The 15071-nt window shown below is 48.0% G+C and overlaps 1 protein-coding gene across 1 annotated transcript in view; it reads left to right on the top strand.

The window, feature by feature from the left end:
• TTYH2 (tweety family member 2) overlaps nt 1-15071 on the top strand; it is a 143995-nt gene that overhangs the window by 42364 nt on the left and 86560 nt on the right. The window contains exons 2-3 of the mRNA XM_073606888.1: nt 5290-5462; nt 13654-13765. Coding sequence (XP_073462989.1) covers nt 5290-5462; nt 13654-13765 — 285 coding nt within the window. The remainder of the gene's footprint in view (nt 1-5289; nt 5463-13653; nt 13766-15071) is intronic.

Genomic DNA, 15071 nt, shown 5'->3' with positions numbered 1-15071 from the left:
AGTATGTCACAAAAATCAGTACACCCCCTCACATTTCTGTAAATCTTTTCTTCTATCTCTTCATGTGACAACACTGAAGAAATGACACTTGTCTACAATGTAAAGTAGTGAGTGTACAGCTTGTATAACAGTGTAAATTTTCTGTCCCCTCAATATAACTCAACACACAGCCATTAATGTCTAAACCGCTGGCAACAAAAGTCAGTACACCCCTAAGTGAAAGTGTCCAAATTGGGCCCAATGTGTCAATATTTTGTGTGGCCACCATTATTTTCCAGCACTGCCTTAACCCTCTTGGGCATGGAGGTCACCAGAGCTTCACAGGTTGTCACTGGAGACCTCTTCCCCTCCTCCATGACGACATCACAGAGCTGGTGGATGTTAGAGACCTTGTGCTCCTCCACCTTCCATTTGAGGATGCCCCACAGATGCTCAATAGGGTTTAGGTCTGGAGACATGCTTGACCAGTCCATCACCTTGACCCTCAGCTTCTTTAGCAAGGCAGTGGTCATCTTGGAGGTGTGTTTGGGGTGGTTATCATGTTGGAATACTGCCCTGCGGCCCAGTCTCTGAAGGGAGGGGATCATGCTCTGCTTCAGTATGTCACAGTACATGTTGGCATTCATGGTTCCCTCAATGATCTGTAGCCCCCCAGTGCCGGCAGCACTCATGCAGCCCCAGATCATGACACTCCCACCACCATGCTTGACTGTAGACAAGACACACTTGTCTTTGTCCTCCTCACCTGGTTGCCCCCACACACGCTTGTCACCATCTGAACCAGATAAGTTTATCTTGGTCTCATCAGACCACAGGACATGGTTCCAGTAATCCATGTCCTTAGTCTGCTTGTCTTCAGCAAACTGTTTGTGGGCTTTCTTGTGCATCATCTTTAGAAGAGGCTTCCTTCTGGGACGACAGCCATGCAGAGTAATTTGATGCAGTGTGCGGCGTATGGTCTGAGCACTGACAGGCTGACCCCCCACCCCTACAACCTCTGCAGCAATGCTGGCAGCACTCATACATCTATTTCCCAAAGACAACCTCTGGATATGACGCTGAGCACGTGAAATCAACTTCTTTGGTGGACCATGGCGAGGCCTGTTCTGAGTGGAACCTGTCCTGTTATACCTCTGTATAGTCTTGGCCTGCATGCTGCAGCTCAGTTTCAGGGTCTTGGCAATCTTCTTATAGCCTAGGCCATCTTTATGTAGAGCAACAATTCTTTTTTGCAGATCCTCAGAGAGTTCTTTGCCATGAGGTGCCATGTTGTACTTCCAGTGACCAGTATGAGAGAGTGAGAGCGATAACACCAAATTTAACACACCTGCTCCCCATTCACACCTGAGAGCTTGTAACACTAACGAGTCACATGACACCGGGGAGGGAAAATGGCTAATTGGGCCCAATTTGGACATTTTCACTTAGGGGTGTACTCACTTTTGTTGCCAGCAGTTTAGACATTAATAGCTGTGTGTTGAGTTAATTTTAGGGGACATGTCAGAAAAAAATAATCACTAAGTTGGAAAAAAGATTCCCCCCCCCTTATGTCATTATTTTGTTCAGTTGCCTTTTAAAGAGGTTGTAAACCTCCATGGGGAAGTTGTACCTATAGGTACTGTAAATATCTCCTAAACGTGCGCCGTACAGGGGACATTTATGATTTACTGCGCCGATGATGTCATCGGCGCATGCGCTCTGAAGGAGCGGCCGCCCGTGCCGTTTCTTCAGGCGAGTGTGCCGTGACCGGCGGCTCCCACGCGCTTGCGCGGCAGTGACGTCACGCGGCTTCGGCCAGTCATAGAGCCGGAGTCTGCGGCCCCCGGAAGGAAGACGGGCGAAGATAGATGTGGCCTGCAGCGGGTGACGATGCCGACTTCGTTTGCAAGTAAGTGTCACATAATGTGCTAGCATGCGATGCATACTAGCACATTATGCCTTTACTTCGCAGGGAAGAAGAAATGAAGAAAAACACACCAGGGTTTACTTCCTCTTTAAGTCCTTCGCGCCCGAGCTATAGCTGAATGACAGCTACATCGTGGCCACGCTTTGCCGGGAGACCGTCATGTGATGTCCTCCCGTGCTCGCACTGCTCATCTGTGTCTTGATTATCAGTGCTGCCAGTCTGTGCCCACCAGTGCTGCTTGTCAGTGCAGCCTCATCAGTGGTGCTTATCAGTGATGCCGATCAGTGCCACCTATCAGCACATATCGGTGAAGAAGAAAAATTTCTTATTTACAAAATCTTATAACAGAAACTGTGAAAAACTACGAAATATTTTCAGTCTGTTTTCATTTGTTTAGCAAAAAAAAAAAAAACCCAGTGGTGATTAAATGCCACCAAAAGAAAGCTCTATCTGTTGGGGTACAGTGTTGCATGACGGTGCAATTGTCATTCAAATTGCAACAGCGCTGAAAACTGAAAATTGGCCTGGGCAGGAAGGGGGTGAAAGTTTCCGGTAGGCAAGTGGTAATTCCAGCCTTTAGTCTGGTATGATTTGTCTCTACTAACTTTGCACATCCAGACTTTGCAATATTTTCCCGCTCTTCTCTGCAGAACTCCTCAGGTTCAGTGACATTTGATGGTGACTGTTTGTGGACTGCAGTCTTCAATCACTCCACAGATTTTCAGTGGGGTTTAAGTCTGGGCTTTGACTAGGCCATGTAAGGACATTCCTTGCCTTCTCCAACCGCTGTGTGCTCATTGATGCTGTGTGCTTTGGAAGGGAAACCTTCTTCCCATTGACAACTTTCTGCCAGCAGAGGGCAGCAGATTTTATTCAAGAATTTGACAGTATTTTGCCCCTTCCATTTTTTTTCTTGACAAGTGCTCCAGTCCCTGCTGCAGAGAAACACCCCCATAACCTGATATTACCACCCCCATAACCGGATATTACCACCCCCATAACCGGATATTACCACCCCCATAACCAGATATTACCACCCCCATAACCGGATATTACCACCCCCATAACCGGATATTACCACCCCCATAACCAGATATTACCACCCCCATAACCGGATATTACCACCCCCATAACCAGATATTACCACCCCCATAACCAGAGATTACCACCCCCATAATGGGATATTACCCCCTCCATAACAGAATATTACCCCACCCCCATAACGGGATATTACCCCCCCTATAACGGGATATTACCCCACCCCCATAACGGGATATTACCCCACCCCCATAACGGGATATTACCCCACCCCCATAACGGGATATTACCACCCCCATAACCAGATATTACCACCCCCATAACCAGATATTACCACCCCCATAACCAGAGATTACCACCCCCATAATGGGATATTACCCCCTCCATAACAGAATATTACCCCACCCCCATAACGGGATATTACCCCCCCTATAACGGGATATTACCCCACCCCCATAACGGGATATTACCCCACCCCCATAACGGGATATTACCCCACCCCCATAACGGGATATTACCACCCCCATAACCAGATATTACCACCCCCATAACAGGAGATTACCACCCCCATAATGGGATATTACCCCCTCCATAACAGAATATTACCCCACCCCCATAACGGGATATTACCCCACCCCCATAACGGGATATTACCACCCCCATAACCGAATATTATCACCCCCATAACCGAATATTATCACCCCCATAACCAAATATTACCACCCCCATAACCGAATATTACCCCCTCCATAACAGGATATTACCCCACCCTCATAACGGGATATTACCCCCTCCATAACGGGATATTACCCCCTCCATAACGGGATATTACCCCCTCCATAACGGGATATTACCCCCTCCATAACGGGATATTACCCCCTCCATAACAGGATATTACCCCCTCAATAACAGGATATTACCCCCTCAATAACAGGATATTACCCCCTCCATAACAGGATATTACCCCCTCCATAACAGGATATTACCCCCCCATAACAGGATATTACCCCCCCATAACAGGATATTACCCCCCCATAACAGGATATTTCCCCTCCATAACAGGATATTACCCCCTCCATAACGGGATATTACCCCCTCCATAACGGGATATTACCCCCTCCATAACGGGATATTACCCCCTTCATAACGGGATATTACCCCCTCCATAACGGGATATTACCCCCTCCATAACGGGATATTACCACCCCATAACAGGATATTACCACCCCATAACAGGATATTACCACCCCATAACGGGATATTACCCCACCCCCATAACGGGATATTACCCCACCCCATAACGGGATATTACCCCACCCCATAACGGGATATTACCCCACCCCCATAATGGGATATTACCCCACCCCCATAATGGGATATTACCCCACCCCCATAACAGGATATTACCCCCTCCATAACGGGATATTACCCCCTCCATAGCGGGATATTACCCCCTCCATAGCGGGATATTACCACCCCATAATGGGATATTACCACCCCATAACGGGATATTACCCCACCCCCATAACGGGATATTACCCCACCCCCATAACGGGATATTACCCCACCCCCATAACGGGATATTACCCCACCCCATAACGGGATATTACCCCACCCCCATAATGGGATATTACCCCACCCCCCATAATGGGATATTACCCCACCCCCCATAATGGGATATTACCCCACCCCCATAATGGGATATTACCCCACCCCCATAATGGGATATTACCCCACCCCCATAACGGGATATTACCCCACCCCCATAACGGGATATTACCCCACCCCCATAACGGGATATTACCCCACCCCCATAACGGGATATTACCCCACCCCCATAACGGGATATTACCCCACCCCCATAACGGGATATTACCCTACCCCCATAACAGGATATTACCACCCCCATAACAGGATATTACCCCACCCCAAATTACAGGATATTACCACCCTCCTAACAGGATATTACCACCCCTCCCCCCCCCAAATAACAGGATATTATTACCACCCCCTTAACAGGATATTACCCCCCCAAATAAGAGGATATTACCCCCCAAAATAACAGGATATTACCAGCTCCATGTTTTACAATAGGAATATTGTTTGATTGAATGGTGGGTCCATGTAAGCTGTTTCTGTATCTTTTTTCAAGCCTGAAGGGGCTGATGTGTGGCCGCCGAAATGCGTTGGACGTTGCATCCATTATATGTTTTGAATAAAAGCACTCCAGTACTTTGATGCCTCGATCTGCAGGTTCAAGTATTACTGGGCAGTGACGGGTCCACTTTAAGAAGTTGCCATTGGTAACAAGAAGCTCATTGATCTCTCTCTCTCTCTCCCCACAGACGCTGCTGTTCTGGGCTCTGGTCATCGCCGCCTGCGCCTTCCTCAACCTCCTCTTCATCAGCATCTATCTCATCTGCTTCTGCTGCTGCAAGAAAGATGAAACCGTGGAAACCAAGAGGCCGCAAGCGTGCTGCATCACCTGGACCGCCACCGTGTCGGGCCTGCTGTGCTGGTGAGTGGAATGATTTCCTTTCACCCAAATCTACCACCGACTGAAGGGGGCTGTCTGTTCAGCCAAAGCGACCAATCAGATACTCCCACCTGCTGTGCCCATTATGAGGGGTTCCCACCATCCCTGTGCTGAGTTCCCGGGTCTGCACACCTGCTGTGCCCATTATGAGAGGTTCTCACCATCCCTGTGCTGAGTTCCCGGGTCTGCACACCCGCTGTGCCCATTATGAGAGGTTCTCACCATCCCTGTGCTGAGTTCCCGGGTCTGCACACCCGCTGTGCCCATTATGAGAGGTTCTCACCATCCCTGTGCTGAGTTCCCGGGTCTGTACACCTGTTGTGCCCATTATGAGGGGTTCCAAAAATCCCTGTGCTGAGTTCCCAGGTCTGTACACCCGCTGTGCCCATTATAAGGGGTTCCCACTATCCCTGTGCTGAGTTCCTGCGTCTGTATACCCGCTGTGCCCATTATGAGGGGGTGCCATGGACCATTTTAATTTTGGACAGCTTGGCACGCAGAGGTATATGTATAATAAATGAAGGAGTTGCTTTGTTTTCTCCGGGTGCGTCCCCCCCCCTTTTTTATTTATTTTTTTTCCTCGCTCTCCTCAGTCGCTCCGGCCTCCCCCGCCATCGTTCAATCTCTCGGTCAGCTGAGCCGGGGGAATTCTGGCCAGGGACCACGATTCTTTTTGATTAGATTTTGCTCTCTGCGAGGGTTTAGCGTGGGGATTGTGTCTGTAATCCGGATGGGTCGGGGGATGTGCAGAGGGAAATGACAGGTCAGCAGCGCGGCGAGGGGCACAGGCTACGGCTGTCACACGGCCACATCTACTAATCGCCGCCGGCTGCTGGTTCTGTGGATGGAAGATTCCCGGCTGGGGCTGCTAAAAAGGGAAACGTCACCGGCCGGCTTGCTCCGTATTAAAGGGCTCTCCGCTCCCAATGCGATAAACCCGACTTCAAAAGTTGCATTAAAAAAAAAAAATACCCACCATTAACAGTCCTGTGCCCCTGTCTCCTGCACTCTGGCATTGTCACCCTCCATGACGAAGGTCACCAGACCACCAACAAGCTTGTGTCACGGTACAAAGCTCTGTATTCTTGTCTGATCACCAGGGCCAGGGCAAGGGGTGGGCAGGAGGGGCGGCTGCCCTGGGCACTGTGGTATCATGTGATTTCATGTGAGCAGATAGAGGGGGAGGGGATTTGTGTTGGGTGAAGGAATTTGGGGGGCAGCAGGTGGTAAGAATTGTTTTATGAGGGGAAATTTTTTTTGGGGGGGTGGGGGGGTTCTAGGAGGGGAGATTCATGTTGGGAGGGAGGATGGGGGAAAGATGATTTGTCCTGGGGGGGGTTGTGCTAGAAGAGATAATATGGTAGAGGGGGAAGGGGATTTGTAGTAGGAGAAAGATTATTTATATATATATATATATATATTGGGGGGGGGGTGGTATTTGTGCTAATAGGGATGATTGTGGGGTGTTTGTGCTAGGAAGGGGAATTTGGAGTGGGAGGAGAGAATGTGCACCCAGGAGAAATTTGAGGGTGGAGGATTTGTGCTGGGAGGGGGGATTGGGGGGGTGGGGTTTGGAGTCTGGGGGGAATTGTGCTAGAAGAAGTGATATGGTAGAGGGGAGGGCATTTGTGGTAAGAGGAGGATTTTTTTCTTGGGGGGGGGGGGGATTTGTGCTAATAGGGTTAATTGGGGGGTGTTTGTGATAGGAGGGGGGATTTGGAGTGGGGGGAGAGAATGTGTACCCAGAGGGGAAATTTGAGGGTGGGGGATTTGTGCTGGGAGGGGTGATTGGGGGGGGGGATTGTGCTAGAAGAGGTGATATGGTAGAGGGGGAGGGCATTTGTGGTAGGAGGAGGATTTTTTTTTCTTGGGGGGGGGGGGAGATTTGTGCTAATGGGGATAATTGGGGGGGGGGGGGTTGCTACATGGGGGAATTTTGAAGTGGGGGGATAGAGGATGCGTACTTAAAGGGCAAATTTGTGGGGTGGAGGATTTATGCTGGGAGGAGTTTTTTTTTTTTTTTTTGGGGTGGAGGGGGGGGGGGGATTTTGTACTGGGAGGGGTGATTTCATTGGGAGAGGGGGGGATTTGGAGTGGGGGGGGTGGAGGATTTGTGCTAGGAAGGGTGATATTTTTTTTTCTTTTTTTTGGGGGGGTGGGTCATTTGTGCTGGGGGATTTGGGGGTGGAGGGGGCAAAGATTTGTGCTGGGAAGGGGGATTTCAGCAGGGGGGGGCACATTTGTACTGGGAGGAGGGGGAATTGATACTTAAGTGGTAATCATGCAGATTGGTGCCCAATTTTTTGGGGGGGAGGGGGGATTCTTGCTAACACATACCGCTCATACATCTTGGGGGTGGGGCACAGTTAGGCTTGCCCATCCTGGGCTCCTCCTTGTCACATAGGAAAGCAATGCAGTGACCCTTCCTCAGGCATGTGGCCCTGAAACGTTTCTTTCCTATGCTATCATACTAAAATAAAGAGCTTTGCACTTCGAAACAAGCTTATTGGTGGTCTGGAGGCATATTTCATCTCGGGTGACAACACTGGCACAAAATTGGCAGGCAGGGACAGAACGTTGTCGCCCTACTTTAGCAAGTGCCTGAACAGAGTTGGTCAGGGGATGTGCATCCCATGTCCTGCACCGTGACCAGGCAGGAGTCATTGCAGCACTTCAACAAACTAAATGTCATTCAGGTTACAGCCTTGTGATGCAGAAACAGCTTTGGGAATCCGGATCTGATGTGGATCTGAGGAGCACTATGGGCTCTGTCTACACCACATGTGTCAAACACGGCCAAATCCGGCTCGCCAGGCAGTTTCATGTGGCCCTCACACCCAGGGGTTTTTTCCAGCCATGAGAGTTCCGCCACCTCCGGCTCAATACCTCCGCTCCAATCTCACCACTGTCACTTGTAAAGACAGAGGTCTTCTGTGTGTACAAGGACAGCTTTCCTCTCAGTGGCTCTCCCAGATCCCTGCCTGCCCTACACTCAGAATGGGGCAACGGAAGATGGAGGTGCAGTGTTGGATGGGGCATCGGCCTGTGAAAGAGAGCTGCACACTGTGCTTAGCTCACCTCAAACTCTGCACTCGGTACATAGCGCACCCATGAACTCGGCACTCTGTACATAGCACACTCCTGAGCTCTGCACTCTGTAAATAGTGCACCCATGAATAGAGGTCGACCGATATGGGTTTTTCTCTGGCCGATGCCGATGCCGATATTTAGAAATCGCGGTGGCCGATGGCCGATATGTGATGCCGATTTTTTTGGGCCGATATATTTGGCCGATTTTTTTTTTTTTTTTCCCTTCATCTCATAAAATCTAACAGTTAGATTTTTACACTGGGGCGTTTTTCAGGCGCTTTTGGGCTAAAAATAGCGCCTGTAAAGTGCCTGTAAAATGGCTCCCCTGCAGTCTCAGTGTGATATCCCGAGTGCTTTCACACTGAGGCGATGCGCTGGCAGGATGTAAAAAAAGTCCTGCAAATGGCATCTTTGGAGCGGTGCAATACCGCTCCTCCACCACTCCTGCCCATTGAAATGAATGTGCACCGCTGCCGAAGCGCCTGCAAAGCGTTTTGGCAGCGGCGCTTCAGGGGCGCATTTAACCCCTTCCTCGGCCGCTAGCTGGGTTATAAGCGCCCCGCTAGCAGCCGAATAGCGCCTCTAAAATGACGGTAAAGCGCCGCTAAAACTAGCAGCGTTTTACCATCAACGCATGCCTGCTCCAGTGTGAAAGCAACCTTAAGTAATACAGAAATTTTTTTTTCATTTAAACATTAAACAAAACAAACCTCCAATCAGTTCACTTGTATGTATAATTTAGAAAACGAAAAAAAAAAAAAAAAAAAACCTATCTTAAATATTAAATACACAAAAACAGGTAATCAAAACTTTTGGACGAAAAAAAATGGGCTAACTTTACTGCTTAGGTTTTTTTTTTTAATTCATTACTGTATTTTTTTTTTTTTAAATTGCGTTTGAAAGACCGCTGCGCAAATACCGTGTGACATAAAATATTGCAACAATCACCATTTTATTCCCTAGGGTCTCTGCTAAAAAAATATATATAATGTTTGGGGGTTCTAAGTGATTTTCTAGCAGAAAATACAGGATTTTGACTTGTAAGCAACAAGTGTCAGAAAAGATTTAGTCTTTAAATGGTTAAACTGAGAGCTTCTACACGGAGTTCAGTCTATTGATAAAAAGAACCTGAAAGATACAATGTATCTTCTTATCAGACTTGGCAGGCTGCCCAGAGGAGGAGAGAAGAAAACTTCACAGATAACTTAAGGCAACTTGCATTAACTTCTATTACAGAAGTCATTTGCAAGTCACGGCTGAAGTTACAATCGGCCTTTTTTATCAGCACAATCGGCCGATGCCGATTAAGTAAATAACGCCAAATATCGGCCGATATATCGGCCGGCCGATATATCGGTCGACCCCTACCCATGAACTCTTCACTCTGTACGTAGCGCACCCATGAACTCTTCACTCTGTACATGGCACACTCCTGAACTCTTCACTCTGTACATTGCGCTCCCATGAACTCTTCACTCAGTACGTAACGCACCCATGAACTCTTCACTCTGTACATAGCACACCCCTGAGCTCTGCACTCTGTAAATAGCGCACTCATGAACTCTTCACTCTGTACATGGCACACTTCTGAACTCTTCACTCTGTACATTGCGCTCACATGAACTCTTCACTCAGTTTGTAGCGCACCCATGAACTCTTCACTCTGTACATAGCACACCCCTGAGCTCTGCACTCTGTAAATAGCGCACCCATGAACTCTTCACTCTGTACGTAGCGCACCCATGAACTCTTCACTCTGTACATGGCACACTCCTGAACTCTTCACTCTGTACATTGCGCTCCCATGAACTCTTCACTCTGTACATTGCACTCCCATGAACTCTTCACTCAGTTTGTAGCACACCCCTGAGCTCTGCACTCTGTAAATAGCGCACCCATGAACTCTTCACTCTGTACGTAGCGCAGTCCTGAACTCTTCACTCTGTACGTAGCGCAGTCCTGAACTCTGCACTCTGTACATAACGCACTCCTGAACTCTTCACTCTGTACGTAGCGCACCCATTAACTCTGCACTCTGTACGTAGCCCACCCCTGAACTCTGCACTCTGTACGTAGAAGACTCCTGAACTCTGCACTCTGTACGTAGCGCACTCCTGCATTAATGGCAGTGCATCCAAAATGCCTGCTTACGTGTGTGGTTTTTTTTTTGTTTTTGTTTTTTTTATGCATTTCCATTTAAAAGTCTATGCCTTAAATGTACAGTAACACAACTGGTTTGGATACATTTCATCCAAAGAAATAAAATGCTACAATCCTTCATTCTGGATCCCCCCCCCCCCCCCCAAGGAGTAATTTTCCCATCTGCTAATTTTACACTATAGCTGTGACTAGGCATCCTGCGAAGCCCGCACTCTCACATTAATATTATCTGCGATATCCTCACCTGTCTGCCATGTGACTGCAGATGCTGAAATGTCTTTCTGGTGCTGCAATGCTGGAACAGAGGGAAGAGAAGAGACAGGGGTCGTTGCCATTAGGCACTTCCTATTACAGGGTGACAACACTCTGTCCCTATTTCCCAGTTGGTCTCCTGGGTTTTCACCGTCAACGTTAGCTTCAGATGGAGACTACAAGTAGACATTTGTAAATCTGCAGCTTTTATTAAAAGAATCCCTTGTGATCGTGCCATGAAGGTCTTGTTCAGGCACTTCCTGTTACAGGGTGACAACGCTCTGCCCCTGTATCTTAATTGAGCTCCGGGGTTGTCACCATCATATAGGCTTCCAATGAAGACTAATGGACATTTGTAAAACTGCAACTTTTATTAAATGTAGCACTACTGATCTTACCAAAAGGACCCTCGTTCGGGCACTTCCTGTTTGCTGACAACACTCTGTTCCTGTCCAATGATGCTCCCACGTTGTCGTCGATCGAATAGGCTTCCTATGGAGGCCATTGCAGCGCACATTACACAGATGTGGTCTACTGTTGTCACCATCAAGGACACCCGCGCCCTGAAAAAACGCCGTGCCGCCATCACATTTCAAATTTCATTTTTTTTTTTTTTTTTTTTAAATCTGCAACTTTTATTAAAATAACTGCGGCTCATCCTGCCATGAAGCTGCAGCACGATGAAACGCGTGGTGCACGTTTTTCAGCACGTCTTCTGTGCGGTTTGCTGTTCAATCAGCAACGTGCAGATGTGAGCGGGTGCTTTAATGGCACGGCTGCACGTGCGCAATAGGGGAGCGTGTTTCTCTACGGGAAAGCACTTGATTTTGCATGCGTTCCCGCAACGCTTGCGTTTTTTGTGTGTTTATATTTACTAATTAAAAGAGGAAAAAAAAAATCAAAGATGGAGAAAAAAAAAGGGAATAAAATACCAAAAGAAAAGAATGCTCCTTTACGGAGCTCAGAGGCATCAGCGGGAGAGCGACGGCACGCGGCGTTATTGACGCATCGCCGATTTTAATGTTTTGTGTTCTCCGTGAGATGTATTATCCCGCCGGTGAGATATTGATATCTTGGTATATTACTAATGTCGCTCGCTGCTGAGAAGAGCGATTCCAGCCGATGATTGATGTCACTTAATGATGAGAGGCGGGGATCAGCGGGAGCGAGGAGCGCGGGGTTCAGCGCAGAGCGGAGAATTGGGCTGTCAGAGGGATCCGGTTATATAACAACCTCGCCATCGCGCTTCCTTTTTTTTTTTTTTTTCCCAGCCAGGACTTAAAATAGCATCATGTGTTATCACTGTATTATAATGGGCTGAAGACTCTGATATTCAGGGACCGCGGACAGAAGCCGCTATGACATCATCATTTATAGCACACTGTATTTAAAAGCGATTTTGTTTGCTAAAGTACTGTATATCATAAACAATCGCCTTTTTAATCAAATAATTTTCAGGGTTTTTTGGGTTTTTTTTTTTTTGGCATTTCAATATTGCTTATCTACTGCAGCCTCTTTGCTGTCGCTTTCCATCGATGTTCACAAGATTTCACTTTTCTTCCCCCTATTGAAATGAATGGGCTGCCCTACCAGCGACATGCATGCGCAAACGCGGTCTGAACGGAGACATCAGACAAATGTATGAAATCCATTTTAATGGTTTTTTTTTTTTTTTTTCTTTCTCATCTACCAACCGAATAAAATCTCTTTTCCTGGGTGGCCCCCTTCTGTGGCCCCATGGACATCGCCTCCTCCGGGGGTCCATTACCATTTCCCATAATTTGGCTCCCTTCAATTTGAAATCCTTTTCTGGACGTTGTGAAAGGTTCCATATGTGGGGGGGGAGGCGCCCCCCCCCCCCCCCTCCTGCGGTATGGCATTGATGCGGATGAGTTGGCTCAGGGCGACCCTGGAGGTAAGTCTTCTACTCCAGATCTGTCGGAGGAGGTTAGTGAAGCTACATTGCCCCTGAATCCCTGATATCCGCTAATTACACCGACCGCAGCCATTCTACAGAGCCCCTTCTATGTACAGGATGTAGCCCCGGGGGCCCCCCCAGTGCCGGGAGCAGAGACGGCATATGTAACAATTAGGCCGGTGCTCTCTGGATGGATTTGGGCTCCCTGTCTGTGCTATTAAGAGGCCGCTTCTTCTTCTTTCTTTTTTTTTTTTTTTTTCTTTTTCTTAACATATTCTGGCCCCTGTATTCCTTATAACCAGACATGAATAATAGATGCTGATTGGTGGACAGCCACCACCACCTGACAGAGCTCCCCTCCTATCTAGATCTGGTCTGACACCCAAATCTTCCAGTGCATTCCATTCATACAACCTTCCAAACTCAGCACAGGGATGGTGGGAACCCCTCATAATGGGCACAGCAGGTGTACAGACCCGGGAACTTAGCTCAAGGATGGTGGGAACCCCTCATAATGGGCACAGCAGGGGTACAGACCCGGGAACTCAGCACAGGGATGGTAGAAACCACAATGGAAAATACTGCAATATTATTATTGCCCCATACACACCAGATGTTGCCCCATACATTCCAGATGTTGCCCCATACATACCTGAAATCAGGCTTGCAGGTAACGTCCTTTACAGGGCAGAACAGGGCTGACTGAAACAGAAAGCAATAGAAACGGATGCCCTTTTTTTTTCTGCTTTTCAGTGCCGCGGTGGGTGTCGGTTTTTATGGGAACAGCGAGACCAATGATGGTATCTACCAGCTGACCTACTCCCTGGATGATGCCAATCACACCTTGGCTGGGGTGGACAATCTGGTAAGTGGTCTTTGCCGCAGCGGTGTGGCTGAACAGATGTATGTACACCATTGGCGCTGGTGGGAAACAATATGCTGCGACACATTGTAACATTCCAGCGGGCCTCTTTGTGTGATAGACAGAAGTGACAGGGGCAGCTGTTTATACCCGTGCAGAGTGCGGCGCGCCAGGCATCTCCACCAATTTGCTGCTGTGAAATTCCTCTGGACTGTGACTAATGGAGAGCTCGACGGCTCTGTTGGGAAAGGGCCATTCCGTCTATTCAGAGCCATCTGTCTCCGAGAGAAGCCTCCGAGGAAAATAAGGCAACTGGCTGGAAGATGTGCCAGACCGTAAAACAGGCCCGGGACAGCTGCCGGCAACAAAGTATTATTGAGGAGCACTTAAGGCAGCTATTGGCCGACCAGAAAATGAGGGACCCAACGGGAAGCTTTAGGAATGGACACTTGGGGTCATATTTATAAAGCCGTGAATCCGACATTCTGAAGGGGAATCTTCCTGATCCATTTGTTTTAAAGGACAGTGATTGAGTCAACGCCAGAGAGTGGTGAAAGTCACATTCACTGCTTTATAAATTTGTCCCTCAGTGACCAGACTCATAGGCAGCCATATTTGCTAACAGTCATGTCTCCAGTACTATTACCATTATCATATCTCTTTAGAGAGGATAAAAGTTGTGTCCAGGGGCATTATCAGGGGTAAGGAAATAATATAAAGGGGATAAGAGATCAGTTGTTGCTATCAGCCCTCACACTTTCTCCCCTCTATCCCAATAACCTCCAACCTCTCTTATACTCTGTTCTTCTCTTCTCCTTCTCCGTTCTTCTCCTCTCTTCTCCTTCACCTTCTCCATTTTTCTTCTCCTTCTCTGTTCTTTTTCCTTTCTCCTGCTCAATTGTTCTTACCCTTCTCCATTCTTCTCCTTTTATTCTCTTTCTCCTTCTCTATTCTTCTTCCTCTTCTCTGATCTTCTCCATTCTTCTACTTTGCCTTCTCTGTTCTTTTTCTCCTTCTCCATTGTTCTCTTTTTTTCTCCTGCTCCTCCACCTTCTTCTTTTCCTTCTCCATTCCTGACCCCCTCCTTTTCTTCCTCTTTTTCCTCCCTCTTCTCCTTTCCCTCCTCCTGCTCTGTTCATCTCCTCCGCCTTTTCTTCTCCTCCGCCACCTCCACTCTTCTCCCCCGCTTTCTGGGCTCTTCTTATCCGCTTTCTCCATTTCTCTTTTCCTTCTCCTATGATGTCCTTTGTTCTTCTCCTCTGTTATTCTCCTTCCCCTCCTCTGTTCTTCTCTTCCCCTCCTCCTTCTT

The sequence above is a fragment of the Aquarana catesbeiana genome, linkage group LG12 (genome assembly GCF_042186555.1).
Source record: "Aquarana catesbeiana isolate 2022-GZ linkage group LG12, ASM4218655v1, whole genome shotgun sequence".
Classification (NCBI taxonomy): domain Eukaryota; kingdom Metazoa; phylum Chordata; class Amphibia; order Anura; family Ranidae; genus Aquarana; species Aquarana catesbeiana.
This window is presented reverse-complemented; position numbering and strand designations above follow the sequence as displayed.